Genomic DNA, 25,967 nt, shown 5'->3' on the forward strand with positions numbered 1-25,967 from the left:
GGGCCACTTGGGTTTGCTTCCCGGAGGGATCCCATTCAGGGGTTTTCTCCCAAATTTGTCCCTAAACCAGGACAGCTTGGAACAGAAAGGGGGACCACTGCCTGCCTATCAAGTGGTACCTTGGACCCTCAAACCCTCCTCTGGCGTTAATCCTGCTGTGTTTCCATCAGCCACCAAAGGAGAAAGTACTCCAGGACACGATTGGCAACAAACAATCAAAGAAGTTTATTCCAGCTGGCTGGATTTAAAGGACGGCCCGTTAGAGGACTCGCACTGGGAACTGTACACTGATGGAAGTAGCTTTGTTTCCAGTGGAAAACACGTCTGGATACTCAGTGGTGACCCTGAGTGAGATAATTGAATCCAAGGCTCCAGCATTAGATGCTTCAGTGGAGAGGGATGGACTGGTTGCTCTAATGTGCGTATTGGAACTGAGTGAAAGAAAGTGGACATCTGGACAGATTCTTTTGGCGTAGTGCGTGCCCTGGAGAGAGAGAGTGGACTGTTATCAGCACAAGGTACATCGCCCAGATGTGGGACACAAATATCACACTGATTTGGAGCGGTAGAAAAACCGGCTGAGATTGCAGTTCTGCACGGCAGAACACACCAGACCGATACTGAAACCGGCCGGAGAGAAACTTTGTAACACAGTTTTGAGTATTAGGAAGCAGCCATTCTTTATTGCAGCGCTGGTTCATTTGGGGGACGCTTGCTCCGATGGAGTCTGAGGAGTGTTGGATGAGCAGAGCTTTTACCATACGCACTGATTGCATATTCATCCCTACTTACTTTATTTTACACAGTCACACCCCTTACCAGAAGTCCTTATATGCTTCTTTGGGGTCTCTCTCCAACGTCCAGTGTCCTTTTTCAGGGCATGTTCCTTGACCCCTGCATTCGAGCAAGGGCAATATCCTTGTTTTGCATAACTTCTGCTTTGTCAGCCTTGCAGGGCTGAGCTGGCATCCTGCTCGCATTTTTCATGACTTCTGTTTGCCTGAGTTACACCCTTTGTTTCTCCAAGGCTGTGCTGTTCTTCTGTCCTTGTCTAATCCCCCCCTTTCCTTGAGATTAAAGTTCCTTGTGGGAGTCAGTCTCTTAAATTAAATTTCCATTTCCTTTCGGAGTGTAAGGCATCAAAACAGCTACAACACTGGATCTTGATGCAGGCTAAATCCATACAGCAATGATGATGGCAGTGATTATAAACAGATGTTTTACCAAGTCCAGCTGGGTTCCCACGGAGGAAGTTTTCTTCAAATCCCCAGGCAGTGGCAACTTGAGGCTGTGCGTTGTAAAATTTGGGGTTGTTTCCAGATTTCCTGGACATCTGTAGACACTCTACCGCTTTGATCGATGAACACGCAGCAACTGGAGTTAATGACAGTGCACATTCCTCCTTGGGATGCTAAAAAAAGGTCTGGCGCCATTCGGTTTTGTAAAACAGCTTGTGGCAAGCTCTTGACTTCTCCCCAAGGGGCTCTGGCCCCGTTAATTCTGTTTTAATCCTGGAACAACGTACCCGCGATTTTACTGCGTCCAGTTCCGACGCTGTAGGAGTTGTCAGCAGTACTCGGAAAGGCCCCTTCCACTTTGGCTGCAGCGGAGCAGCTCCCCACTCACTCAGTCAGACCCAATCTCCTGGCTGGAATTCAGGCCTTGGCCAACCCGATCACGTCAGTCTGGAGATCACTGCCTGCTGCAGATCCCGTGAGGTTTTACTGAGAGAAATGAGGTAATTACTCAAACCGACCCCTCCTTTTAGCACGTGTGTTTCCTGGAGTGTGGCACTTGGTAGGGTCGACCACAGAGCAGCTCACGGGGGCTGATTTCGCTGAACACAGCTGAATTCTTTGGAATAGAGCAACGGATAAGGCTTGGACCCAGGTCAAGGAGGTTTCCTGGCATATTTTACCCAATTTGTATGAGTCACTCCCTCCACTTGGCCACTGCTTTGGGCGTTATCATGAGTGAAGATCACAAGCTACTCTCAAGGCTTTCCTAAGCTGTTGTATCATTTCTGCAGCAACGCGGGAACCTCTCTCTGATGACATTCCCAAAGAGGGTGCCTTAAGTTTTAACTTTCATGTTTTTCAGATTCTGAGCTGCCTAGGGGTGCAGTTCTGAGCCTCATATTACGTGCCATTAAACTCTCTTCACGGGGTAGGTGGACAAAATAAATCCTTTTCCTGCTGAAGACCAAGCACAACAGTTACAAGTTTTCAGGCCCAAAAGCACAAACAACAGTGGGCTGAAGAGAGAAAACAAGAAGGGTGGGACTGCATAATCTGAAGGTGTAATTGGACGATTAAACCCCAACATGTAAATGGACCAAAACTTATAAAAGTGTGAGACCTCGTGACCAGGTGTCCATTTTGTGACCATTTTGTGACCATTTTGTGTCCATTTTGTGACCATTTTGTGACCATTTTGTGACCATTTTGTGACCATTTTGTGACCATTTTGTGACCGTTTTGGGTCTACCTGGGGTGTAGACCTTGCCAGGCTCTTGTACTGCCCAAGGTGGATTCTTTAAATGCAATAAATACCTGCTTTATCCTCTTAGCACTGTCCAGTCTCTTTTCCAGGCCAGCCTTCTCAAGGCATCAAAGGTACCCCCAATCCAGGTGTTATTTGGTTCTTCAGTCACTCCCCTCACCTGGTTGGTGTGACAAGGGAAGGCTTCTGGCCTCCCAGAAAAGGAATCCACCAGAACCACAAGGGATTTACACCTCCCTTGTCCGGGCAACTCAGTAAAATCAATCTGCCAATGCTCACCCAGAACATTTCCAGATTTTATGGCTCCCAGCGTTATTTTGTCCGCCTCGTTTGGGTCATTTCTTTAGCGAACTACGCTTCGTTGGATTCTTGATTGCACAACCTGAGCCGCTTTAGACCCGATTACAGATTTTTGCGGACGTTTTCAAAGTTTTTCAGCACTCCAGTGAGTGTTTGTGATCCCCTGTTTCACACAAGATCAGCTCTAGAACTACTTTCTGCCTGGCTGGGATAACTTCCCAGCCTCGTGGATCAAATTTTGCTTCTGCTGTCCTTATCAACTCCTGCACTGGGCAGGATCCGGATTTTTCGGGAGGGGGTCACGGTGGTCTCAGGGCTCCTCCAGCACTATTCCTGCGTGTGTTGCTCAGTCCCAGCTGCTTTGTCCTTGCACTCCATGTCCTCTGCTCCCACAGGCTCTGTGACATCCTCAGGGACATCATCTTCACTCTGGGGAGAGGAGGGAAGGTGACACTGTTATAAATAACTACATAGTTATTTATAAATATAAATATAAATATAAATATAAATATAAATATAAATATAAATATAAATATAAATATAAATATAAATATAAATATAAATATAAATATAAATATAAATATAAATTATTAATAAATATGTAGTTGTTGGGTTTCCCTATTATATGGGCTTTTGCAAATTATTTATATTTATATGAATAAATATTTATAATGCAGTTTGTAATCACCTTTTAACTGCTTTTGATATAGTGTAATTTGTCGGGCTTTAATGGTTAATACCCTAATCCCTGTATAGATTATAGATTTTAGTGTGATAAATATGTTATAGTTTAGGCTCTCTATTAAAATAGAGACTATGTCCTGTGTATTATAACATTAACTTTTGCAGAAGTAATTGTAGTTGTGAAATAATAACGGACGCCTTTATTTTCGTACCTAACTAACAATACTGAAATAACTAACATTGACTACAAGTGCTTGTAAAAATGGCTAAAACGTCTGTATAAGATAACATTGAAAAGAACCAAGCAAATAACACCGAAAAAGCAAAAAAAATAATCTACCCCCCCACCCTTCGGCTCCCAATAACTGTCAAACCACAGACCAGGGGGCCTCGTGAGGAAATCAAATACAAAACTCTCAAAATCACAGTCTGCACTGTGGCGCGTGCTCTGAGCTAAAGAATTCCCGGAAAATGTAAACTCAAAGGAATGTTCGAATATGCCTGACCCTCATAAACCTGCATTTGACCAACGCAATGAAAAAGTATCTAAGAAGCGTCGCTACAATTAACTGTGCGCGCCCGGCCCCGGCTGAGCTCCCAGCGCTTGTTACTTTTGCTTTCTCCCTTACGAAACCTTTCCAAATTTTAAGGAGCGAGCCCCGTTTCTCACACCACCACCCCCGGGCGGGTGCAGCCTCCGCCCAGCCGCCGGCGCGGGGGATGCTCACCGCCAGCGATGCTCCGCAGCTCCCGCATCTCCTGCTGCAGCCGCAGCCGCAGCAGCTCCCGCAGCAGCTCCCGGCGCCGGCTGCGCGGGGCGACCCCCATGCGCCGCAGGGAGCCCTCGGTCAGGCGCAGCAGCGCTCGGCCCGTCAGAGCGTGTTCCCGAGCCAGCGCCTCCGCCCCGCCGTGAGCCGCCAGCCAGGAGCCCACCTCGGCCTGCGACCACCGCCCCGCCGGCTGCTGCGGCCCCTCGGGCTCCTGTGCGGGAGGAGAGGAGGAGCCGGTTGTCCCTGGAAAGCCGCAGGGTCGAGCTGGCGCCTCTGTGACGCGCCCCACGCACAGCCCGCGGTGGCGTCCCTGCAGAGATGCTGGTGGCTGCAGCCTCGTCCCCGTCCTCGGCTCTTGGGGGTCGCCAAATCCCCGCCTGTGGGGGTCCCCCATCCTCCACCCCCGGGGATCCACCCGTAGGAATCCCCCAACCTTCACCCGTGGGGATCCCCCAGCCCCTGCCCATGGGGGTCCCTTAAATCCCCAAACCCATCTGGAAACCTGAACAGCCGCCCATGGGGTCTCCCACCCTCCCCTTGTGGGGATCCCACGTCCTTCATTCGTGGGGGTCCCCAAACCTCCACCTGTGGGGGGGGTCTCACATCCCCATCCATGGATGTTGTCCCCCCTCCTCCATTACTGGGGTTCCCAGCCCCTTCCCACTCTCACCTCAGCCTCGGGGCTCCCCTCCAGTGGTCCCTCAGCCCCCTCCTCCACCAGGAGGTCCATGTGGGGCCGGGGACAGGGCACGGGGGCAATTCTGGCTCCCTGCAAAGGTGGCTCCGTCAGCGGGGGGGAGGGGGTCCCCTGGACCAGCCCCCCATGTCCTGCCTGCCGCACAACCCCCCAGCCCCTCACCCTGGCAAACCACCACCCCGCGGTCCCTCCTGGGGGTACACAGCCTGGGTCCCCCCCCAGCACAAGGAGCTGCTCCCGGGGGTCCCGGTCCCCTCGCCACCCCGCCGTGACACGCTGGTGACATCAGCCCCGGCTGGGCCGTGCCCTGAGCCCGGAGGGGACACCGGCACCGCCCGGCTTCCCCCTCCTCCTACCTCTGACCCCCTCCTTCCTATCCCCCCCCTCATACCTCTGACCCCCTCCTTCTTATCCCCCCACTTCCTCCTACCTCTGACCCCTTCCTTCTTATCCCCCCGCTCCTCCTACCTCTGACCCCCTCCTTCTTATCCCGCTCCTCTACTCTGACCCCCTCCTTCTTATCCCCCCGCTCCTCCTACCTCGGACCCCTTCCTTCTTATCCTACCTCTGACCCCCTCCTTCTCATCCCCACGCTCCTCCTACCTCGGACCCCCTCCTTCTTATCCCCACTTTCCTCCTACCTCTCTCCGGGTCCGTTCCCGACACCAGGACGGCGAAGGGAACCTTTGCCCCGGCGCTGGCACAGCCCCGGGCGTGCCCCGACAGCTGCCCTGCCTGGCACAAGGGACCCCCCCCGGGCATCCCGGGGAGCCGAGGCACAGGGCCGGGTTCCAGTGGGCTCCATCCACACCGGGAACCGCTCAGGAGCTCTGCCGAGGCTCCCCCAGCCCACCCCGCCACCCTGAGCCCCTTCCACCTCCGCACGAGCACGGGACGCACCGGAGCGGCTCCGGCCACGCTGGTGGCGGCGGCAGCGAGGGTCCCAAAGGCGGCGGGGACACGGGAGAGGCACCGGCGGAGCAGGGGAGGAGCGGGATGAGCCTCCGGGATGAATCACATCCGACGGGCTGCAGCCCTGCCCGGCCCGGCGTGTGCGGATCAGCCGCCGCCTGCAGCTCCCCAGGGCGCTGCTCTGCCCCCGCAGCAGGGAAGGGGTTAAAACCCTCCCCAAAAAAACCCACCCGCCCGTGGTGGTGTTTTTGAAGGGCAGGGCTGGAGTGCCCATGCCGGGAGGGGTTTAACAGCCGCGTGGATGTGTCACTTGAGGACGTGGAGCAGAGGCTTTGGCAGCGCTGGGGGTGTGGCTGGACTGGATGATCGCAGTTTTCTTTTCCACCCGGAACGATTCTGATTCTGAAGCAACCGCGGCCCTGCTCGGGCCCTGGCAGTTACCGTCTCCTCCTGGAGCAGTGCTGTGGCGCAAGATCTCCGGTGAAGGATAAACAGGACGGGCCGGGTGTTGCACCCATCCCTTATCTCAGCCGAGCCCTGGAGCAGGGCAGGGCAGCAGGTGGTGGGTGGCAGGAACTGCTCCTGGCATAAAAAGGACTCAGAGGTGCTTTAGGAGAAATTCTGTTCCCTGGCAGGTAACAGCAGCCACCCTCAGCATCACAAAGCCATGGGGAACAAATGAAGAATATAATGAGGATATGAAACAAAAGAACTGTCTCATCTTCCCCAGTACCTGGCAGAGACAGCCCTGCACACTTGAAGTTTATCAACACCTCAGAGCCCCCGGCAGGGCCTAAAGGGGCTCCAGGAGAGCTGGAGAGGGAATTGGGACAAGGCATGGAGGGACAGGACACAGGGAATGGCTTGGAGCTGGAAAAGGGGAGATTTGGATGGGATTTGGGGCAGGAATTGTTCCCTGGCAGGAACACCCTGGCAGGGTGTTGAGGCCCTGGCACAGCTGTGGCTGCCCCTGGATCCCTGGCAGTGCCCAGGGCTGGGTTGGAGCAGCCTGGCACAGCGGGAGGTGTCCCTGCCATGGCAGGGGGTGGATTAGGTGACCTTTAAAAGCCCCTGCTCACTCACAGCAGCTGTGATTCCATGATTTCAGACAGCCAACACTCAGTGTCAGCTCACAGCCACCACCACAGGAACAGTCCCCAAAACATTTCAGGTGAAGGGAGGGAAAGAAAACAGCCAGAACCAGGTTTTCTCCTGATTTATTGCAGTTCCATCAGCGACATTCATTCATCAGATGCAATTTGCTCATTCCAACACCATTTGGACAGCATGGAGCAAACTGCCCCCTCAGAGCCCAGCTCAGCCCCTGGGACTGAACGTGCTGCCCCAAAGAACTGCTCCTCCCCACAGCATTACCTCCCCTCTCAGCCCACCCACCTCCACTGCTTCATGTTCTCCTGATCTCCAAACTTAATTCTCCAGACAGAGCTTTGGAATCATTTTTGTTCCCTGATGGGAGAAATCCTGAAGAGCTACCAGAGGGATCAGACAGTTACAAGGAGCCTGCAGAGACTCAGAGCCACATGAACTGTTCCTCTCCTGGAAGTGGAATAGAGCGTGCTCATTAGATAAAAATTACTGGCTGAGTAGATAAAAGGGATTGACAAAGGCCACAAATCCCCTCTCCAAGAAGGATTGGGTGCAGGATTTATTAGTGCATTGAAATGGCATTGCCAGGCACAGGGTGGAGGGAGCACGCTCCCAGCGCCGTTACTGGGGGTAAAGCTCCACGATCATCGCGTGCCCCTGCGGACAGAGAGAGACAAAACATCACAGGAACGGCTCGTTAACACAGATGAGACTAATTATTACTAATTATTACAGACACAGGCTCCCAAGCACAGCACCAAGAACATGAGCCACAGCAGCTGGACAAGAGCCCAGGGGTGCCCAGGTGGGCAGGAGGCCCCAGGGCTGTGCCATCTCTAGGGTGACAGCAGGACCAGGGCAGTGCCCGTCCCCTGTGCTGGCACTGCTGGGGCACCTCCAGTGCTGGGGCAGCTCTGGAACCCTCCTGACAAGAGAGACCTGCAGGGGCTGGAGCGTGTGCAGGGAAGGGAACGGAGCTGGGAAAGGGAATGGAGCCCCAGGAGAGGCCGAGGGAGCTGGGAAAGGGAATGGAGCCCCAGGAGAGGCTGAGGGAGCTGGGAAAGGGAATGGAGCCCCAGGAGAGGCCGAGGGAGCTGGGAAAGGGAATGGAGCCCCAGCAGAGGCTGAGGGAGCTGGAAAGGGAATGGAGCCCCAGCAGAGGCTGAGGGAGCTGGGAAAGGGAATGGAGCCCCAGGAGAGGCCAAGGGAGCTGGGAAAGGGAATGGAGCCCCAGGAGAGGCTGAGGGAGCTGGGAAAGGGAATGGAGCCCCAGGAGAGGCTGAGGGAGCTGGGAAAGGGAATGGAGCCCCAGCAGAGGCTGAGGGAGCTGGGAAAGGGAATGGAGCCCCAGCAGAAGCTGAGGGAGCTGGGACAGGGAATGGAGCCCCAGCAGAAGCTGAGGGAGCTGGGACAGGGAATGGAGCCCCAGGAGAGGCTGAGGGAGCTGGGAAAGGGAATGGAGCCCCAGCAGAGGCTGAGGGAGCTGGAAAGGGAATGGAGCCCCAGGAGAGGCTGAGGGAGCTGGGAAAGGGAATGGAGCCCCAGCAGAGGCTGAGGGAGCTGGGAAGGGGAATGGAGCCCCAGGAGAGGCTGAGGGAGCTGGGAAGGGGCTGAGCCTGGAGAAAAGGAGGCTCAGTGGGACCTTGTGGCTCTGCACAAGTCCTTGACAGGAGGGGACAGCCAGGGGGGGGTCGGGCTCTGCTCCCAGGGAACAGGACTGAGTGGTGATGGGGGGCTGCCAGAGGTGCCAGAGGGAGCTCTGAACACCCAGCACGAAGAGCTGAGGGAACCAGACAGGATTGCAGAGTCCCAGCAGGATCAGCCCCGCCATTCCTGCCCTCTCCCAAGGGAACAGGAGCACAGCACCATTACCTGCCCTCCGGCAGCACAGGCAGCGACCAGGCCGTACTGTCCCCCCTCCTTCTTCAGCCTGTGGGCAGCTGTGATGACCAGGCGGCAGCCAGTGGCCCCAAAGGGGTGCCCCAGGGACAGGGAGCCCCCCCAGGTGTTGAACTTGTCCAGGGGAGGGGCTCCAACCTGCAGGGACACAGAGGGACACACCCCATCGTCACCTGGCTGGAAGGGGATCATCCCACCTAATCCCAAACCCAAGTCCAGGATGGCACATCCAGGTGGCTGATGAGGGGATAAAACCACCCCAGAGGAGTTCCTGCTTCACCTGCAGCCCCTCAGGGAAGCCCTGAGCTGTTTTTAACACCCTCCTCTCCAAGGATTGTGCCTCTGGATCTCCACCTCCTGCCGATGAAGGGAATAGCATCCCGAAGAGATTTCATTTCCCAAAGAAAGCGCGTGAATTGGGATTTGCGAACCCGAGCTCAAGGAGCATCAGTGCTCCTCACAGGACACAGCCAGAGCCTGGCTGTGCAGCACCAGCACCAGCAGCTGCCAGGAGGGAGCCCAGTAACTAAACCCAGTTTAACTGAATTGGAGAGAAAAATGAGTGCAGAGTGCTCCAAGGGCTGGAGCCCCTCTGCTCTGGAGCCAGGCTGGGAGAGCTGGGGCTGCTCACCTGGAAAAGGCTCCAGGGAGAGCTCAGAGCTCCTTCCAGAGCCTAAAGGGGCTCCAGGAGAGCTGGAGAAGGGACAAGGAGGGGCAGGACAAAGAGGAAAACATCGTGACTGTGCCTCACCTTTGACTTCCTGCCCATGTAGTTCTGCGCAAACCAATCCGAATCCATGGCTTTCAGGTTAGCCAGGATCTGCCCCTGCAAGGGAGGAGAGGGTGACACTGGTGATAACCCGAAGCAGAGGGCTGCAGGGAGCCAGCCCAGATTTCCAGCACTTACAGCAAAAGCCTCGTGGAACTCAAACACATCGATGTCGTTCAGGGTGAGCCCGGCCTTCTCCAGCACTTTGGGAGTGGCGTAGGTGGGGCTGGAGGAGGGAAGACACACAAGTCTGACACCCGTGCCTCCTGTCAGCACCATCCCCCTTTTTCCAGAGTCACATCCTTCTCCCTGGGCTCATGGCCCAGCTCTGCCCATCCTCAGAACTACTCCTGAGGGGCCCCAGCAATCCCGGGGTGTTCCTGCCACAGCTGCTCTGGCCTGACGAGATGCAACACCTCCCAAAAACACAGCGTGGCAAGAGAAGGCTGTTTGTGGGAGCAGGGGCTGTGGGGGGATGCTCTCCAATCTCCACCTACCCCAGGAGCAGCTGGTCCTTGGGATCCTGGGACACGTACACGAAATCCCTGCGCAGGAAAAGGGCTGTCAGTGCCAGGGAGAGGAGGAGGGAGAGGGAGCAGAGGCCGCTGGAGCAGCCCCTCCTACCTTAGGTAGGCCTTTGGTTTGTAGCCCATGGCCAGGGCCTTCTCCTCAGACATGATGAGCATCGCCGACGCGCCGTCGGTCTGCAACGGGCAGGGAGAAAGGAGGGTGAGGGCTGAAGGATCTGCACACCACGAGCCCCACAGCCCTCACAAAGAGAGCAGCTGGACATCACCAGAGCCTCCAGGGCACCCCACCGTGAGAGGGGCCCAAAGGCAAGGCTGCTGGATTGGGTGGGTGGAGGGATGGATGGTCACTGGTGATGCCAGCACAAACTCTGCTGAAGCATTTCCTCACAGCCCACGGGCACGATTCAGCCAGGACAGGGGAGCCTGAAAGCCCTGCCAGGCCTGGGACAAGTTGCTTATCCCAAACACTCAGCTGTCCTCCCAGTTCCATCCCAAAACTGAGAATAATTCCGCGATGACGCAAAGCCACAGGCTCAGCACAAGACAAAAATGAGCACTGTGGGTTGGGGACATCAAACCACGGAATGGACCTTAAATCACACCCAGTTCCACCCCTGCCATGGGCAGGGACACCTCCCACTACCCCTGGTTGCTCCAAGTGCTCAAACTTTTTAGTTTTTATGTATTCTTCATGCATTTGGAGCTTTGTAGACCGTTAAAAGCTTAGGTATAACTTCCAGTGCTTTTCCAGCTTTTCTTTCCTTCAGTGAACAAACCCTTTATCCATACATTCCTAAAATATTGTTTAGCCTTGCCTGTTACTTCTCCAAGGACTTTTTATTTTGCACCACGTAATCACAGGCATGATAAAGGTAGGGTAGGAGATGGGGAGGAGAGCAGAAGCCAGGGGGGAATTACTGAACCAACTGCTCCTCCAACTGGCCAATATTGCCTGGATGTTCCAATTGCCCAATCTTGTATTAAATGGCACAAATCTAACTCAGGATGTGGATTTTTGCCATATTCTGTACCTGAAGGCTTTCAAGGAAAGGTTTGCTTTTATACTGTCATTCTAACGTTGTCTGGCAAAGTTTGTGGTTTATTTCCAGGCATCACAAGCCCCATCCAGCCTGGCCTTAGACACTTCCAGGGATGCAGGGGCAGCCACAGCTCTGGAGGACAGGACACAGGGAATGGCTTTCCACTGCCAGAGGGCAGGGCTGGGTGGGATTTTGGGAAGGAATCGTTCCCTGGCAGGGTGGGCAGGCCCTGGCACAGGGTGCCCAGAGCAGCTGTGGCTGCCCCTGGATCCCTGGCAATGTCCAAGGCCAGGTTGGACATTGGGGCTTGGAGAAACCTGGAATAGTGGGAAGTGTCCCTGCCTATGGCAGGGGTGGCGCTGGATGAGATTTAAGGTCCCTTCCAACCCAAACCATTCCACGATTCTGTGAAATTCAGACTAAAGCTACTGACTTCAGTTGTACAACGTGACCAATCTCATCCTGGGACAGAATCCCTCCATGGGCCCTTGAAGGATTGACCTTTGTGAAGCAGCTACAGAGAAGCAAACAGGCCAGACACCCCAAAACTTGAGGGGTTTTGTGATGGATCTTAAAATGAAACAACCCAACAGCCAAATTCCCCAGGCTACATCGGAGTTCCAAGTTACACCTGGAAAACCCAGGAACATTAAAAAGCTCATTCCCAGATGACACCAGCTAAGGGAGGCAGAGGGTCAGGTGGACAGCTCTCCCCTCTGGCTGACAGTGCTGGGAACAGGAATTACCAGGAAGGAGGAGTTGGCTGCTGTGACTGTTCCATAGGGCTTGACAAACGCCGGCTTCAGTTTTCCCATCTGCTCCATGGAGGACGGCCGGATGCCGTTGTCTTTGGTAACCGTGTCTTTGCCTGGTGAAGGGAAAAAAAAAAGTACATTTAAACTAAAAAAAACCAAAAAAAAACCAGCAAAGCACAAGAATTTCATCATCAGGACTCCAAGGGGAAAAAAAAAAAAATCAGAAAATTGTGGGGTTCAGGACAAGCGTGAGGAGGGAAAAGAAAGAATCTGTTGGTGGCATCAGGATACTTAACATGGCTAAAAATGGCACTTAAAAATTGAAGCTACCTCACTTTTCCTCAGAAGAGAGCAAGAAACAAAGTGCTGCCATCTGTCTACTGGAAGGAAAAATTACCACATGGGAAACCCAGCTGAGAAAAGAATTTAAATTTAGGTAAAAAAGCCTAAAAAACGGCCGTGCTGAGTTTGAGGAATAAAGAGCACTGGGAAAACCCAAATATATCCATCTGCAACTATGCTAACTGCTAAGTAAGCCTGTTAAGAAAAACTGTATAAAGAGGAACACATGGAGCCGTGGATCTACAAGGAAAATTTCTCCAGGATACCAATTTGAGTTCCCAAATGAACAGGAATTGCAGCAAAGCGTGTCCCCCGGCTGCTGGGGGGTGAGGAGGTCACCTTAAAAGTTCTCCCCACGCTGTTTCACCTCCCAGTGAGGAGTGTGAGGCCTGGTGAACTGGAACCTGCCACATTCCAGCTCTTCCCGTCCAGCACCTGAGTTAGCAGAGTGGGATTTTGTTGGGCTTGTGTTTGTTGTTGATGTTCTGGGGTACGAAGGTGGTTTTCTCTTGCCTGGTGGAAGAGCAGGGGGATTCTGTGTCCAGCTGTCTTGATTTCCCTTGCTCTGTCACCCTCAACAGCACGGACGTGGGGTTGGCAAGAAAAAATGTAGGTATGTGAAGACAGGACAGAGGGCAGGGTAAGATGGGATATTGGAAGGAATTCTTTGCTGTGAGGGTGGGGAAGGGCTGGGATGGAATTCCCAGAGAAGCTGAGGCTTCCCCTGGATCCCTGGAAGTGTCCGAGGCCAGGCTGGATGGGGCTTGGAGCAACCTGGGACAGTGGAAGGTGTCAGCGCTGGAACTGGGGGATGTTTAATGTCCCTTCCCACCCAAACCATCCCACAGTTCCGTGCTGACACATTCACAGATCCCCTTTACAAACACATCCCCACGCCAGCGATTTTCCAGGGACAAAGAGATCCCGGTAAAACCCACCCAGACCCCCAGAACTCCCTGGGAGCTGCCCCTAGCAGTGAGTAGAGCTGGCACACGGGCACTGTCACCTGGCACTTTGAAGGGCACCACGTCCAGCAGCAGCCCCTCATCCTGGGCTTTCTTGGCCAGCGTGTGGGAGCGCAGGGCGTACTCGTCCTGCTCCAGGCGGGAGACGCCGAAGGCGGCGGCCAGGCGGTCGGCAGAGTGTCCCATGGTCTCGCTGGTGGAGAACTCCGCCACGGCTGGGAGCTGCAGGCAGGCAGGGAAAGTCAGCACAGGTTAAAGAAAAATAAAAATCCCTCCCGGTGTTGGAGTCCAGGGCATTCCTTTGGCTGCCCTGGAGGGTCTGGGACCTGGACAGAGGGGTCTGGGACCCTGGCACAGAGCCCAGAGGGACATTGGCTTTGATCCCAGTCCATGGGAAAGGCTTCCTGCAAACCACAGGAGTGTGAAAGACAGGAGTTTAGCTTATCACAGGGGGAGAAAACAGTAGGTTTGGGTTCTTTAGTATGGAAGGGAATGGGGGCAAGGTGGAGGATTTGGGGCGTTGTCTCCTGCTTCTTCTTTCTTCTCCCCTCACTCCATTTCCTGCAGTGACGGTGGCACAAAGCAGTTTAAGGAGATTGGGTCAGAGTAGGGATGACCTTTTTAGTATAAGTGATAGGTATTGGCAAACAATGATAAATAAAGAACACGTAACAATTAGTATAAAAGATAGTGACAGCCCAGTGCGAGAGGAGTCACCAGATGCCCGAGCAGCTGCACAGACCGTAGCTGGGCACTGAGAGAATTGTAAGATAAGAAACAATAAACAAAGCGCGCAACCTTGAAAAATCAGAACCCGAAGACTCCGTCTCCTTGTTGCGTCTGGCTCAGAGCTTTGCAGAAGGCAAAAAGACTCTAAAACCACCTGAGTCTCAGAACAAAACCCAAATCTCAAGCGTTTCTCCCGAGATTCAGGTGGTTTTAGAGTCCTTTGCTTTCTGCAAAGCCCTGAGCCAGACACAAGAATGAAAAGGAGTTTTCAGGTTCTGATTTCTCAAGGTTTCTTCCTTTTTTATTATTTCTTATCTTACAATTCTCTCAGTGCCCAGCTACGGTCTGTGCAGCTGCTCGGGCATCTGATGAGTGCCCCTGCACTCGGAGGTCGCTGCCTCTTATACTAACTGTTACCTGTTCTTTATTTATAGTTATTTGCCAACACCTACTACCTGTACTAAACAGGTCATCTCTGCTCTGACCCAGTCTCCTTAAATTACTTTGTGCCACCGTCGCTGCAGAAAATGGAGTGAAGGAAGAAGAAAGAAGAAGCAAGAGACAACGCCCAAAATCCTCCATCTTGCTCCCATCCACTTTCACACTAAAGAACCCAAAACTACCATTTTTCACCCTGTGATAAGCTAAACAACCACCTTTCACACTCCTGTGGCCTGTAATTCATCTCTCAGTGCAGGAAGCCTTTCCCATGGACTGGGATCAAAGCCAGTGTCTCCCTGGGCTCTGTGCCAGGGTCTCAGACCCCCCTGCCCAGGTCTCTGACCTTCCAAAGGAATGCCCTGGACCCCAACACCGGGAGCGCACACACAGAGCTGAGGGAGGCGCTTCCCTTCGTTAATTCAGAGCTGCACAATTAACGCACGGCAACCAGACCACAAGAGACTGCATCAAAGGTGTCAGAGAAAGCATCCCTTTCCAGGATTTTGGGAAAAAAAACCCAATGTCCAGGTTGCTGCTCGTTGGGTTGCAAATCCCTCTGGACCCTATTTATAAAGTACTCAGAAAGATAAGGGCAGAATTAAAACCTTCAGAGAAACTAAAATACATATATCTTACACAAAGTAAGTAAGAAGTAGAAATGTAAGTTTTAGTTTTAAATAAGAATATTTTACGTGCCTTAAGCAAATAAAGAGGCTGTGTTAGCTAATAAAAAAAAACTCTAAAGCTTGGTTTAAAATTCAGCAGCGAAGTTAACTAAGCCCTAGACATAATGAAAACATAATGTAGCATTGCTGGCATTCCTAGGTAGAACAGACAGAACTATCAATGCAGAATTTGTGTAAGAAATTACTCCAGGGGTCCCAGAACTGTGTTGGGAGCAGGTGCCTGTGCATTTAACAGGGAATCCAAGACAAAGGGTGACCAGGCCTTTTGGGTTCAGCTCGACCACCACATCCTGGGACCAAGAAACTCCTTGTCAGACACCTCCTCGCCCAAAAGCAGAGCCCAGAGGTGATTTTGGCTTCGTTTTGGTACTTCCAGCAGCACTCAGGAAATCCCTGCATGCATTCAAGTCTGCAATTTTCGTATCTTACGTAGACTTAGGATGCCAGCTCTGCCACACTTAACCTGGGCCTCGCTGCCCTCACACTGAAGGGAGCGACACGGGTGCAGCTTCCTTGTGAAGAGCTCATGGTGGGAAGGAGGGAAGTGCTGCCCCTCTCCATCCTCACCACGTTACAGCTCACACCCCAGTGGCTCACTCTGCTCCTGAGACGGCCCTGGGGATGCTCTTCAGGGGAGTTGAACACATCTGGCCCCTGGCAGGATTTGGCCAGGAACAGGAATCATAAAGCATATTTAATATGCATTAATCAAATTCATCTACTGAGGATATTCCTCTCAAATACTAAAGGGGGTTATCTGTTATCTAGTAAAATTCCTCTGACACTTCAGAATAACCTTTATATTTATGGGAAAAAAAACCCTTCTATTTCTGCCATCTGCAGCACAGTTTGTCCAGGAGTTGCAGAAGGAGGCTTTGCACTAAGTTGGGTTTACTGAAGACAAACATGTGGGAAGAAAAAGCAGATTCTCAAATGCTGTGAGATGCATTAATCAATATTTTAACCCAAAGCAGAGGACAGAGATCAATCACAGTGAACCCCAGGAGCCACCTCACCCATCTTAAATCCCCTCCATCAAGGCCATAAAAATTACCTTTCCACACCTTCTAAGCCAGTTTAGCTTAAAACCAAAAATACCTCGGGAGTGAAGTAGTCAGGGCGGATTTTGGAAATGAGGGAGAGCTTCTGGCCCAAGGTCTTGGCTCTGTTCAGGGTCAGCATCGTCTTCCTCATCTTCCTGCTGTGGCGGATGGGGACGTCGGACATGAGCTCCACGCCGCCGGCCACCACCACGTCGCACTGCCCGGCCGCGATCATGCCCACGGCTGCAGGGAGAGGGGAAGGGGTTCATCCCAAACCCCAGCAGGTGTTTCCACACAGGGAAACGTTTAACACTCCCCCCTTGCTGTTCTTTGTAAGGTAAAGGAGCCAGGATGTTCTTCGTCCTGTGTCTTGGGTTGCAGTATGTAAGTAAAAATGTGTATTCTATCTGCCATCTGTTGAAACCGGCTGGGGAGGGGTTTTTTGGTTTTGTTTCCCTTTATCTCTTGTATAACCCACTCCTCATAACTCTGGGGAGACCTTCTGTCAATGGGCAGCTGTTAAAGCAGCTGGGGCAGTGTTTCTTTATCCCTTCCAGGACCCATCCCTCACCATTCCAGGGGATCTCTGCTGTTCCTGGGCCATCCAGGCTCACTGCAGGGCTGAGACAATTCCATCAGCCCACTGGGAGATGCTCTGTCACCCTGGTTTTTCTGAGTTTTTTAAAGCCTTTTGATTATTCATAAGATGGAGTCAGTCTTCTTAGCTTCTGTACAATATTAGGAGCAGTTTTTGCCTTTTCTCACACATGTAACATAAACAAATCCTTTGTTTTTCATTCTCTGTCCTTTGTTTGCATATTTCTAACCTGAAAACAATTGTAACTGACAGTTGGTCTGGCCATTCGGCTGGGAGGTGAAACCTCCACAAGCCAATCCACAGCCAGACCCACAAATGTATAAAAAGTAAGAATCAAACAGGCTGAAGGGCTCTCGGCCTTGGCTCAGCCTTGGGCTCTCTTGGAGGAACATCTCTGCCCCGTGAATCTCTCGTCTCCGTGTGATTGCTTTGTGTGTCCCGATCACAGTGCTGCAGCCAGGGGAGGAGCCCGGCATTCCCGGCTGGATCACACCTGGCCCTGGGAACAGCAGCACAGCCCGTGTGCACGGGATTGCCAGAGGAGCCCCGGAGCCATCTCAGCACCACGGGAGCTCCAGAGGAAAACTGCACCCTGCTGCAGGATCCCTGCTGCCAGAACCACATCTCACTCAGTCACTGCAGGAGGCTGGGCTGGGCTGGGCCCAACACCCTGAGCAGCAGCGGGACAGCTCTCTGCTCACTCCGGCAGCGGTTCCAGGATTTTTGTTTGTTTTTCTTTTTTGTACTACTGCATTTGTATTTTTAATATTCCCAGTAAAGAACTGTTATTCCTATTCCCGTATCTTTGCCTGAAAGCCCCTTAATCTCAAAATTAAAATAATTCAGAGGGAGAGGGTTTTACATTCGCCATTCCAAGGGAAGCTCTGGCTTTCCTGGCACACACTTGTCTTTCCAAACCAAGACAAAAACACTGACAGGTCTCTTGAGCTGTTCCTCAGAAATGTAGCTATTCTCTATTGGGCTGTTTGCCAAAAAAACTCCACCCAAATCCTTCAATACTGAAAGAAGAGCACAAGGCTCCTCAGCACATTTTCGGGGTGTCGTCGCAGGTGTGTGGGACCTGTCCCTACACTGTGAACGGCTTTGCTCTTTCGTTTTCTATTATTTTCTTCTTTTATTAAAACCTTCTTGCTTTTTCAAGACACACTCCATCATGCCATCTCGCTCGCTATTTTAAACCATTTGCTGTGAGGTGCTGCACATCCTCAGAGGTATTGAGCCCTTGCAGAACAGGTATTGAACATCTGGCTCTTTGAGAAATTCAATACACAGGCAGTGCCAGGAACCTGCCAGAGCATGGACACTCACCCTGACAGAGCCCTGGCTATTCCTGCATTCCTCCTCCAGCCCCTGGCTGGGTCACACAACGTGAGCTCCTGTCACTTGGCTCCCGCTTGTCCTTGTCACACAGAGCACGGAGGGAAGGACAGCCCTGGCAGTTTGAGCTGTGACCCCGTTTTTGAGCCCTGTTTAGGCTAAGCCAAAGATAAAAGGAGCAACTTTCTGGCCAGGGTCAGTCTTCACCTCCCAGATAAACGCTGGGCAGAGATGCTGCTGCAGGCCTACAGCAGACGCTCGGTTCGTGTTATATTTTGTTGGCTAAAAAGCTTCCACAGAATCACTGAGGCTGGGAAAGACCTCCCAGAGCATCGAATCCAACCTGTGACTGATCCCCACCTTATCACCAGCCCAGAGCACTGAGTGCCACACCCAGGAATTCCTTGGACACCTCCTGGGATGGGGACTCCACCATTCCCTGGACAGCCCCTTCCAATGCCTGACCACCGCTTCCAGGGAGAAATTCCTGCTGATGTCCAGCCTGAACATCCCCTGGCACAGCCTGAGGCCGTTCCCTCTCATCCTGTCCCTGTTCCCTGGGAGCAGAGCCTGAGAAGCCCTGGCTGCCCCCTCCTGTCAGGGTCTCCCTGAGCTTCCTCTTCCCCAGGCTAAATAACTGCATTTTTCCTTCCATTCCAGCATTTCTTCAGTTGTTTGGGGTTTTTTTCACATTCACAAGCAGTGCAAGTTGAATAAGGGCTGGAAAAGTGTCACCCCGGTTTTTCTGAGTTTTTTAAAGCCTTTTGATTGTTCATAAAAATGGAGTCAGACCTTTTAGCTACTGTACAATATTAGGAGCAGTTTCTACCTTTTTCTCACACATGTAACATAAACAAATCCTTTGTTTTTCATTCTCTGTCCTTTGTTTGCATATTTCTAACCTGAAAACAATTGTAACCAACAGTTGGCTTAGCCACTTGGCTGAAAGGTAAAAAACCCCAGAAGCCAATCTTCTGCTAGACCCACAAATGCATAAAAAGTAAGAAATAAACAAAGAGGCTCTCTCTCCACCTGGATTCAGCCTTGAGCCGGATCGGAGGAACCTCTGCGCTCGAAAATCTCTCTCTGTGTAACTGCTTTGTGTGTCTCGGTAATAGAAAAGAATTCCTGAGCTCCCTCTCAAGCCCACAGCCTGTTCTTCCAGCCCCCATACCTGTGGTCATGGCCTGGTTTGAGGAAATGCAGGCCATGGTGACGGTGTGGGCCGGAGTTTTGTCGGAGAACCCCGCTCCCAAGGCAGCCTGCAACAACAAGAGTGGCTGTTAAACCTTCAGCTGCTGCTCCCAGGCCAGAGCTGCCCCTGCCCAGCACACCTTGCCTGGTGGAGATGAAGACAAAGACATGGAGTTTTCACCCAGTTAATTATGGCAGCATAATTAATTCCCCCTCCCCAGACTCTGGAGCAGGAGCTGGGCTGCAGTGAGAACAGTCACTGCCTCTCCACGTTTTTCAGTAGAGACAAACTAATCACACCCCTCCCATATTAAAAAAAAAAAAAAAATCACATCAAAAGAACCTCCAACTACTCGACATCATCTTTGCTTCACCTTATTGGCAAAGGCAACAAAGGGGTGATTTAAACCCCTCAGCGCAAGGCGCTGTGGCTTCGCAGAGAGCAGCAAAGTGCAGAGCAGTGACTCATCTGAGCAGCCCAGAGCAGCTCCCCGAGACCTTCCCTACTTGGGACGTGGCCAACTGGTTGAAAGTTCAGCAGTTGTTCCCAAGTTAAAATTACCCTGCAGCCCCATCTGACTGGCAGGTGACCAAAGGCAGGCTTTGCATTCACGAGGCCGAGGCCGCACAGGGAGCCCAGGTTACATCATGGATTTACCCAGGTGCAGAGCACAGCAGAGCCCCCAGGTTAGCAAAGATCAGCCTGCCTGTGCCACGGCTGCAGAGGATCAGCTGCTCTGGGGACAACACAGGAATTGTGTTTTCTGGCTGTTGGAACAAAGGGCAGCAAAGCTGCTCCGCTGCAAATCCCGCGAACGCTGTGTCTGAGCAGCCAGCTGGAGGAAATAAATAAGTACCACAACAAAGCAAACCCTCAGAGCACCCTCTGCTCCTCCCCAGGACACCAGGCAAGGCAGCATTCAAGTCCAACTGGTATTTAAGAGCTGAGGGATCAGCAATCCTCAACAAAACCTTCCCTTGCAGGGAAGAGTCAAGCAGAGGCTTCACAGCATTGAAATATGAAAATCTGATTAAAAAAAAAAAGATGCTAAATGAAATCTGTGGCAGATTTCAACGGGAGGCAGAGAATCACAAAACCATTTCCCTTGTAGTCCCAGGAACTCATTTAACAGACAATACTACACGAGTACTTCACACTCTCAAGTCAGTAATACAGGGGATTCATTTTCAGCAAGGATTTGTCATCTCAGACTCGCATGGAAATGCTGCACAGAACCCACCTCTCTGGCAACATTACTCGTTTTCACCTCCTGGATAACTGTGCCATAAACAATGTAATCAACAACATCCCTTGGGACACTGGTCCGGGTCAGCAGGCCCCTAAGGAGAGGATCAAAACAAAAGGAGTTTGCATCACATCAATTAGAACCTCTCCAACATCCTCTTCCTGCCAGCTTGGCTGGAGAACAAGGCAACTACAGAGCCACAGCTTCCGTCCCCCTCTCAGAAGAAATCTCATGTGTGCATGTGGGAAGTGGAGTTGATTATGGGCTGCAAACAATCACGGTGATAATTTCACTATAGATCATTACAGAACTTCATTAAAGCAATTAGTTTATAGCCCTTACACCCCTCCTTCCACAAAATGGCTCACAGAATCATCAAATGATTCCCAGGATGGTTTGGGTGGGAAGGGACCTCAAAGCCACCCCCTGCCATGGGTAGGAACACTTTCCACTGTCCCAGGCTGCTCCAAGGCCCATCCAGCCCGGCCCTGGACACTTCCAGGGATGGGGCAGCCATCTCCAGGCTTCTCCAAGCCTTCTCTCTTCTCCACAGCACTTTGCTCTGCCTCTCAACAAAACAAACCCGGTGTTAATGACCCTCAGAACAGAAGGGACAGGAGGGTTACAGAATTAGCTCAATATCCTCATTGTCACCTTACTTCCTCTGTGTTGCCCAGGTTGGTTTTTTTTTCCCATCAGATATGAGCACACCTCAACAGCAGCTCTGATCTCTGTGTCTGGAAAACTACAGCTGGGAATCAAATCCACTAAAATTTGTCACCACCACCATCTCTTTGCATCAACACCGACCGACTGAAAAGCCCAACAACAACACAAACCCCGCTGCTTCAGCCACCCACTACTGTGGAGGGAGGCCAGGAAAAATAAAAGCATCTGAGCTGTTCAGAGCCTTAACTCTGCAACCCTGAAACCTCAGCAGTTTAACAAGAACTCTGAGCCCTTCCAGTGTTGCATTTACTTACTGCAGCGCTGCTCTGGCTAAGTCATGTGGCATCAGATCAACGTACCTGGAAGGTGAAAGGGAGAGGAAGAATCTCAGAGGTGTGAGAAATCAGAGCAGAATTCTCAGTACAGAAATCAGGACAGACTTTTCCTGTGAGCACTGAGCGGCAGCAAGAACTGGGCACGGACCAGAAATGCTCCACTGCGCTTCTGAGCAAACATTTCAAGGAATCAATGTGGGTGGGAAGAGACACTAAATCTCATCCAGTGCCACCCCTGCCGTGGCAGGGACACCTCCCGCTGTGCCAGGCTGCTCCAACCCGGCCTTGGGCACTGCCAGGGATCCAGGGGCAGCCACAGCTGTGCCAGGGCCTCAACACCCTGCCAGGGAACAATTCCTGCCCAAAATCCCACCCAAATCTCCCCTTTTCCAGCTCCAAGCCATTCCCTGTGTCCTGTCCCTCCATCCCTTGTCCCCAGCCCCTCTCCAGCTCTCCTGGAGCCCCTTTAGGCCCTGCAGGGGCTCGGAGCTCTCCCTGGATCCTTCTCCTCTCCAGGTGAGCAGCCCCAGCTCTCCCAGCCTGGCTCCAGAGCAGAGGGGCTCCAATCACTGCACCAAACCCACAGAAAAGCAGCAGTGATCACATAAAGAAATCCCTTTTCCATCCCAACAGCCAGGTGTGGCTCTAGCTCAGCTGTGGATTTGGTGGCACAACAACCCAGGAAGAAGAGCCTACAGCAGATTCTTGACCCCCACCCTGCCAGTTTTGTGAAAGTTGTTGTTTCATCTGCTACAGCTTTTCCAATTGCTCCCTCTAGACGTGCCCTTACCCTTCCCAGGATTCATACACACGGACAACCTTCTTCAAACCAAATTTTTGCACTAAATAAGCTGGAATAACTGCAGCAGCCCAACTCAGGGCACCTCCTGAGCCTTTAAGCCCAAGAATTACTGCATTAAAATGAACAAATGAGATTTTTCCCAGAAAGAGTCGAGTATTAACCGAGCCAGGGGGTGTTTTCTGTGTTTTACTCCTCTTTGATACTCACGAGGTGCCAGACTGCAGGAAGGGAATGCGGACACCCTCCACCACCACCACATTCTTCACCCCACTTTTGCCCAAGGTCTTCTTACTCTTGGCCTGGGCTGTGAAGAGAGAAGTGGTGGTGACAAGAATATCAGCAGGTTTAATATAGATCCTGCAGAAACTTCTAGGGAACAAAGAAAATTGTCCTCTTTTGGTGCATAAGTGAAAGGCAGGACACCTGAGCTGGAACCTTGGAATGGTTTGGGTAGGAAAGGCCCTTAAAGCTCATCCAGTGCCACCCCTGCCACAAGCAGAGACACCTTCCCCTGTCCCAGGGTGCTCCAAGCTCCATCCAAGCAGGCCTGGAACACTTCCAGGGATGGGGGCTGTGCCTCATCACCCTCACAGCCAAGAGTTTCTCGGGCATAATGGAAAGAAATTCTCTCTCCAGTGGGAGAGGTTCAAGACAAGGGATGTCACGGTCCAGCATCATTCCACAGGCCAGTGCCAGGCTGGAACTCCAGCACTGTCTGGAGATTGCCTCAGGCTCTTCCCAAAGCACAGGGGAGGACAGGGAGCTCCTGTCCAGGCCTGTTCCCAAAATCCCAAAGCATGAGCAACCTGAGCAACCCACACAGTGAAGCCAGGGCATGGATCACCCCAACCACTCTCTCTGGACTGTGACTACAAACTGGGAATGGCTGCTGGGAGCCAGAGGCAGACTGGGAACGGCTGCTGGGAGCCAGGGCACTTAGAGGATGAGAGGACTCTGCTGCAAACACTGGTTTGCCTGAAGTTTTCCTTGCTTGCAGCTTTTCAGGAACACCTGAACCACTCTGCACCATTTTTAAGTGGAACAAGACTCTGGGAAAGGGAGGCAGCTTCCAAAACAGCCTTGTCTGGCACAGAGCCACTGAGATTCCTGGTGTTTTCCCCTTACCTGAGGCTTGGAACTGCGAGGAGCAGCTGAGCGATCGAGCAACTGGAAAACAAGAAAGGGGGGAAAAAAAATGCCCCCCAAAATGTCAGAAACTGTTGTGATCCCTGCAAGAGGGGTTAAAAAAGCAAATGATGTCGCTGTAAGACAGCTGACCACCCGTGGGGCGTTGGGTGGTTTACTCTGCTCAGAAACTTGACACACTTTCTGTCAACTCAAGACTCCTCCCCACAAGGCAGGAAGGGAAAAACGAGGCAACAATGTAATTAGGGATTAAAAAAACAAACACTGTCAGCCTTCTAAAGGTGAGAACAGGGCAGATTCGGATCCCAGCATCCCCCCACAAACCCAACACCTCCACCAGAAGTTTACGGCCCACCAAAGCAAGCTGAAGATACTCACGGGCCCCGGCAGCCCAGGCCGACGACACGGGGAGGTTCCGCAGGGCAGAGCTCAGCATGGAACTCATTTTGGAATCTGGGGAAAGGCTGGGGTCGGTCCAAGCTGCTCTGTCAGGAACAGTCCCGAGGGAAGCGACCTGCCTGCCTCACACAGAGCCAGGAAGTGAGGGGCAGACACTCCAAGGGCAGGGAATCACCTCCCACCACGCTCCGTGAGCGGATTCGGACCAGGAGGAGCCTGGCTTGCGCCCGTGAATAAATACTGCCCAGTGAGCTTCTCAATTCCCTCCCAGGAACTGCTCCACCGCTTCCCACTGGAAAATTGTCCCAGTGCCCAGGCAGCCTGGCTGCCAGCAGCGCCTCCTGACGCGGTGTCCTTGGCACCCCTGCCCCTTGCTCACCCCTGGTGCCAGCCTGAGGAGCTGCTGCTGCGCATCCCCGCGGCAAACAGAGCAAGTTCATGTCCTCCAGCCCCAAAAGTCCCTCTGCAGCTTTCCCAAAGCTCATTCCAAATTCCAATAAAACCTCACGTGCAGGTTTTAATGCCCAGGGCTCAGCGCGGCACTCACGGCTCCAGGTTTTTGGTTGACCCATGCCAACGTTCATCGCCCTCTGTCACACTTTGGGGGTTCAAATCCTAGCGCTTTCTATCCCAAGTACCAAGTTTTTTCCATGGAGGGGCAGAGGGACACCAAACTCTGCCCTCTGCAGTTCCCCAAAATTTAGCACGAGCTTTGTCACCCCCTTGGACACCTCCCACCTGGAATGTGCCCACAGCATTCCCCCCTTCCCAGCCCACAAACCAGGCTCCTCCTGCCAACAAACATCCCCAAACCAGACCTTTCCAAGGTATCCAGCTCCTCCTCCACCTGTGCCGACCAACCTCTCCACACCTGATGGAGGCTTTTCCCTAAATTTTCCCTGCCCAGCTGACAGAAGTTTCTCCCAGGTGTAACCTCCCCGTGCGTCCCACACTGCACAGCCGTCCCTTCCTGATGCACCCCCATTCCTGCTCCCCCAAAATGCCTCCAACCCCCTCATTTTAGGCAGCCAGTGCTCCCCTGGCACTCCCCAAGGGTTCAGCCTGCCCGCACAAATCACCAGAGCAAAGCTCCCTCCAGAGCCTGCAGGATTCGCCTGGATTCCACAGCTAAGCTGAACTCCGTGATCCTCACGGATCCCTTCCAACTCAGGATAATCCACAATTCCTGCTCCCTTCCCCTCTCCACACACCCCTGACGCTTTCACTCCGCAGCACCGCAGGGCTCCCAGCGCCCACACGCGCTTCTCTCAGCCGCCCCCAAACCTCCTCGTCCATCCAGGACCGAGTCCCGACCCCTCCGTCCAATCCCTCGATCCTTTCATCCATCCGGGGCCGACCCCCTGGGTCCTCCTCACCTTCTCCTAGCGAACCCCGTCCATCCGGAACCGATCCCCCTCACTTTCCCCCGTCCATCTGGGACAGACCCCCGGCTCCCCTCACTTTCCCCCTTCCATCTGGGACAGACCCCCGGCTCCCCTCACTTTCCCCCTTCCATCTGGGACAGACCCCCGGCTCCACTCACTTTCCCCCTTCCATCTGGGACAGACCCCCGGCTCCCCTCACTTTCCCCCTTCCATCTGGGACAGACCCCCGGCTCCCTTCACTTTCCCCTGTCCATCAGGACCGACGCCCGGCTCCCTTCACTTTCCCCTGTCCATCAGGACCGACCCCCGGCCTCCCTTCATCCTTCCCCCGCCCACTGAGGGCCGACCCCCGATCCTCCGCTCTATCCCGGACCGAGCCGCCTACCCCTAACCCCCGCCCCTTTCCCCGGGACCGACTCGCGACTCCTCTCACCCTTCCCACACCCCCGTGCACGCAGGACAAAGCGTTCGGCCTCGCTGTCCGCGCCGTCCCCTCCCGTCCGCCCCGTCCCGCTGCCGCCGCTCACCTCGGCCCTCACCCCGTTCTGCCACCGCCGCGCCGCCACTCACCAAGGGCCCCGCGCTCCCCTCACCCTCCAGGCTGCCGGCCGCACGCCTGATCCGCACCGCCCCAAGGCAGCCGCTCCGCAGCCCCTCCCCGGCCTCTCCCGCAATCCGCTCCC

At 53.2% G+C, this 25,967-nt stretch overlaps 2 protein-coding genes across 3 annotated transcripts; both read right to left on the reverse strand.

Annotated features, from left to right (window-relative positions):
* Positions 1–204: 204 nt before the first annotated feature.
* LOC120751267 (sterile alpha motif domain-containing protein 10-like) lies at positions 205–5,020 on the reverse strand. The gene is made up of 3 exons (XM_040060826.2): positions 4,927–5,020; positions 4,215–4,467; positions 205–3,231 (listed from the first exon to the last, which is right to left on the reverse strand). The coding sequence occupies exons 1-3, from the start codon at positions 4,984–4,986 to the stop codon at positions 3,227–3,229; spliced, it is 318 nt and encodes a 105-aa protein (XP_039916760.1). The 5' UTR covers positions 4,987–5,020; the 3' UTR covers positions 205–3,226.
* Positions 5,021–7,066: 2,046 nt separating this feature from the next.
* HADHB (hydroxyacyl-CoA dehydrogenase trifunctional multienzyme complex subunit beta) lies at positions 7,067–25,832 on the reverse strand. 2 transcript variants are annotated; one of them, XM_040060265.2, is made up of 16 exons: positions 25,812–25,832; positions 23,879–24,018; positions 23,480–23,521; positions 22,562–22,658; positions 21,532–21,576; positions 20,543–20,642; positions 19,282–19,369; positions 16,227–16,414; positions 13,314–13,494; positions 11,957–12,078; positions 10,265–10,344; positions 10,138–10,185; positions 9,779–9,866; positions 9,623–9,697; positions 8,845–9,009; positions 7,067–7,629 (listed from the first exon to the last, which is right to left on the reverse strand). In XM_040060265.2, exons 2-16 carry the CDS (start codon positions 23,943–23,945, stop codon positions 7,594–7,596), a joined length of 1,422 nt encoding a protein of 473 aa, XP_039916199.1. In that variant the 5' UTR covers positions 23,946–24,018; positions 25,812–25,832; the 3' UTR covers positions 7,067–7,593. The 2 variants fall into 2 exon arrangements, with proteins under 2 accessions (XP_039916199.1, XP_039916198.1); XM_040060264.1 differs by having other exon boundaries at positions 25,718–25,813.
* Positions 25,833–25,967: the final 135 nt, after the last annotated feature.

This window comes from Hirundo rustica, chromosome 3 (assembly GCF_015227805.2).
Source record: "Hirundo rustica isolate bHirRus1 chromosome 3, bHirRus1.pri.v3, whole genome shotgun sequence".
NCBI classification, from domain to species: Eukaryota; Metazoa; Chordata; class Aves; order Passeriformes; family Hirundinidae; genus Hirundo; species Hirundo rustica.